At 39.1% G+C, this 2,873-nt stretch overlaps 1 protein-coding gene across 1 annotated transcript; it reads left to right on the top strand.

The window, feature by feature from the left end:
- Positions 1-986: 986 nt before the first annotated feature.
- On the top strand, positions 987-1,896 carry MELLADRAFT_92618 (uncharacterized protein; the record flags this gene model as incomplete). Its single annotated transcript, XM_007415541.1, has 3 exons — positions 987-1,236; positions 1,285-1,457; positions 1,531-1,896. The coding sequence occupies 3 exons, from the start codon at positions 987-989 to the stop codon at positions 1,894-1,896; spliced, it is 789 nt and encodes a 262-aa protein (XP_007415603.1).
- Between the last annotated feature and the right edge of the window lie 977 nt (positions 1,897-2,873).

Raw genomic sequence — 2,873 nt, 5'->3', positions numbered from 1 at the left:
CCTCTTCGAAAGGCACTGGTTGTTTGATTATTTCTGCTCGCGATGAGAGCTGTTTGCCTACTGCTTCCCTGTAGTGTTTCAGGAGGGACACCGGGAAGGTTGGGTGTTTTCTAGAAAATTCTCCCGTCAGTGCCACTTTGACTGCATTTGGTCCATGCAGTTTGACAACGACAAATGGTCCTACGAAAGAATCCCTAAGTTTCTTGGGTCCTTGGATGTTCGTAAAGTTTATTGTTGAGACTAGGACTTTGTCTCCTATTTTAAATTCAATTTCTTTATGGGTTTTATCCCAACGTTCTTTATTATATAGAACTGAGTCTGTTATGCATTGTTTCGCATGATCACAGGCTTTGCTAAGCATCATGTGAAAATTCAGCGATGTTGGGTGAATTTGAATATCTTTATCTTTTATAAAATCTTTTGGTAATCATAAAACTAAAGGCACAACCAAGTTTCCCAGCGAAACTTGATTAAAACCCTTAAGCCTTTATATACCCCCCTAAGCCCTTAAGCATCCATGACTCTCTTACTTCAAATGGCAGACTTCACGTAACCTATCCTCTTGACTGCAGCATCCTCAATTGATCGCCTTCCAATTCCCCACCCCACTTCTATACCTGCCCAGCAAGATCAATCACAAGAATATTGTTTGAAATGCTTTGGTATTGACCACCACGAGTTATCCAATTCCAACCAACAAGCCTCAATCCTAGCGGCATCCTCATGGAGTGCTTTCACACCTGCCATGCTTTGATATTCACAACAACGATTTATTCACTTTCAACCAACAAGTTTCAATAGCTGACATTGAGGTGTTTGTCATTTTAACTTTGAGCCAAATAACATTTTGACTATCTATCTCAAAGAATCACGATAAACAATTTGAATCAAACAATCAATCATGCTTTGATCATGCTTGATATTGATCAAAAAGGTGTTTCAAGCTGATATCAAGGTGTTTCAATGTTTCAAGGCATTTTGAGCAAATGGGAATCTTGACAATCATTCAAGTTAAAGACAGACTTCGAATGGTAACACCACCTACTCCACTCAAAGAACCTCAACCATCAACAACATCAGCTCCTACCCCCAAACGTGGATTATCAGTCAAATCATTGCACCCACGCTCATTGACTGCCAACATACCCGATTCAATTAATTTATCAGCAGCGCAAGAAGAATTTTTAACCAATGTGTTTGGTTCAGTTCTTGATCCAAACATAACTAGAGGTCAATGTGGGGCTTGTTGAGAAGTTTTCAAAGGTGAAGGTAAAATTTATCCAGATCCAAGACGTGATGATTTATCATCAGGTGATTGGGCTGGTGTCTTTTGTTGTCGTAATTGTTATATTAAACTCTTCAACCGTGGGGATTGTAAAGCTTGGGAGAAAGTCATAGTGGGTGATGAAGGTTTTGTTCAGCTTGAGAAAGCCGGTTCACGTGGTTTTTGGCACAAGGTTTTTCTACTTTTCTCTTCTCCATTGTTAAGTTCATCAAGAAACTGATTGCATTTTTTTGATCTATCAACAGAAATATTTCAGATGCATACACTGCACAATAGATATCTCATTATCTCCCTCAGTAAACTTAGGAGGTGATCTGTGTTGTGATGAATGCCTTGATCGCTCAACGAACAAGTCCGCAACATCCATGGTCACTGATATCCCAGATCTTTGCAATGAACCTAATATCAAAAGAACTGTGGATTCACCCGCTACTAAGGCTTTGAGACCAACAGTTGAAGAATTAAGAAGTAAGCTACAAAAGGCTGGACTCGAGAAAGGCCCTACACCTTCACCAAAACTCTCAGCTTCACAGTCAATGAGTTGTGACTCATCACCTACAACCCACCAGTCCCCTTCCGACCTCGGCCTCCACGGGCACAATCACCCGTAATCAGCTACAGCCTACTCAACCACTTTCAATTTCACCCACACCACCAATTACCCATAACCAATTTACTCGGAATCATACTCAACCACTTTCAATTTCACCTACCTCACCAGTTACCCGCAACCAATTTACTTGTACTCGACCACTTTTGACTTCTGTGCACTTTTTTCGCCTTCTCATGATCATTGCAAAGCGAGTTCCTCAAAACAATCCTCGGTCTCTGGCTATGGGCTGTCAGTATCCACATTAATCACACTCATTTGTCATCAATTATATTGTACTAACATTATCACACCGCACTTCAATCTATTTTGTGTCATTTCCGCGTGTCCGACTACAAACTTTTATCGGCTGCCCAATTTCATTGATCCGGTTGATCGCGACACCTTTGAATATTCAGCAGAGTTGACAATCGAGCACAATCCTAAAGACGCTCAAAATGTCACCTTCCAGGTTTTAAGCAGCTTTTCATTAACTTTCCATCTCATTTCCTTTGGTAATAGTATCTGTCACCTGATGTAAGCTGATTTATTTGACTTTTTATTCAACATTCAAATTGATCATGATCTTACCACAGGTACCACAGGTACTAAAATAGAAAAAGTACAAGAATCCGATTGGTTAGATATCAAAGTATGTTTATTTAACGATGAAATTATCCTTTTCGAAAGGGTCTCAGCTCAACTCGGTTGATTAAAATTGAATATTAAACGTTCTGAATCACTTCAATCTCAGATCAAACATGATGACATTGATTTTGAATCGATCAATTATGAAGGATAGTACAAAAGTAATTGATCAAATTCCTGAACTTTTAAATCAAGTTAAAGTTGATCAATCACATTCAATGTAGTGGGGTGTTGATGATATTAGCTATTTAACTTAGGTCATTTTTCACTCACTCCCTTGTTTTCCTTCTTCACTTACTTCTTCCTTTTTCTTTCCTTCTTCCTTGCTTTTTGATTCTGATCTTTCTTTGT

This window comes from Melampsora larici-populina, assembly GCF_000204055.1.
Source record: "Melampsora larici-populina 98AG31 unplaced genomic scaffold MELLAscaffold_51, whole genome shotgun sequence".
Classification (NCBI taxonomy): Eukaryota; Fungi; Basidiomycota; class Pucciniomycetes; order Pucciniales; family Melampsoraceae; genus Melampsora; species Melampsora laricis-populina.
This window is presented reverse-complemented; position numbering and strand designations above follow the sequence as displayed.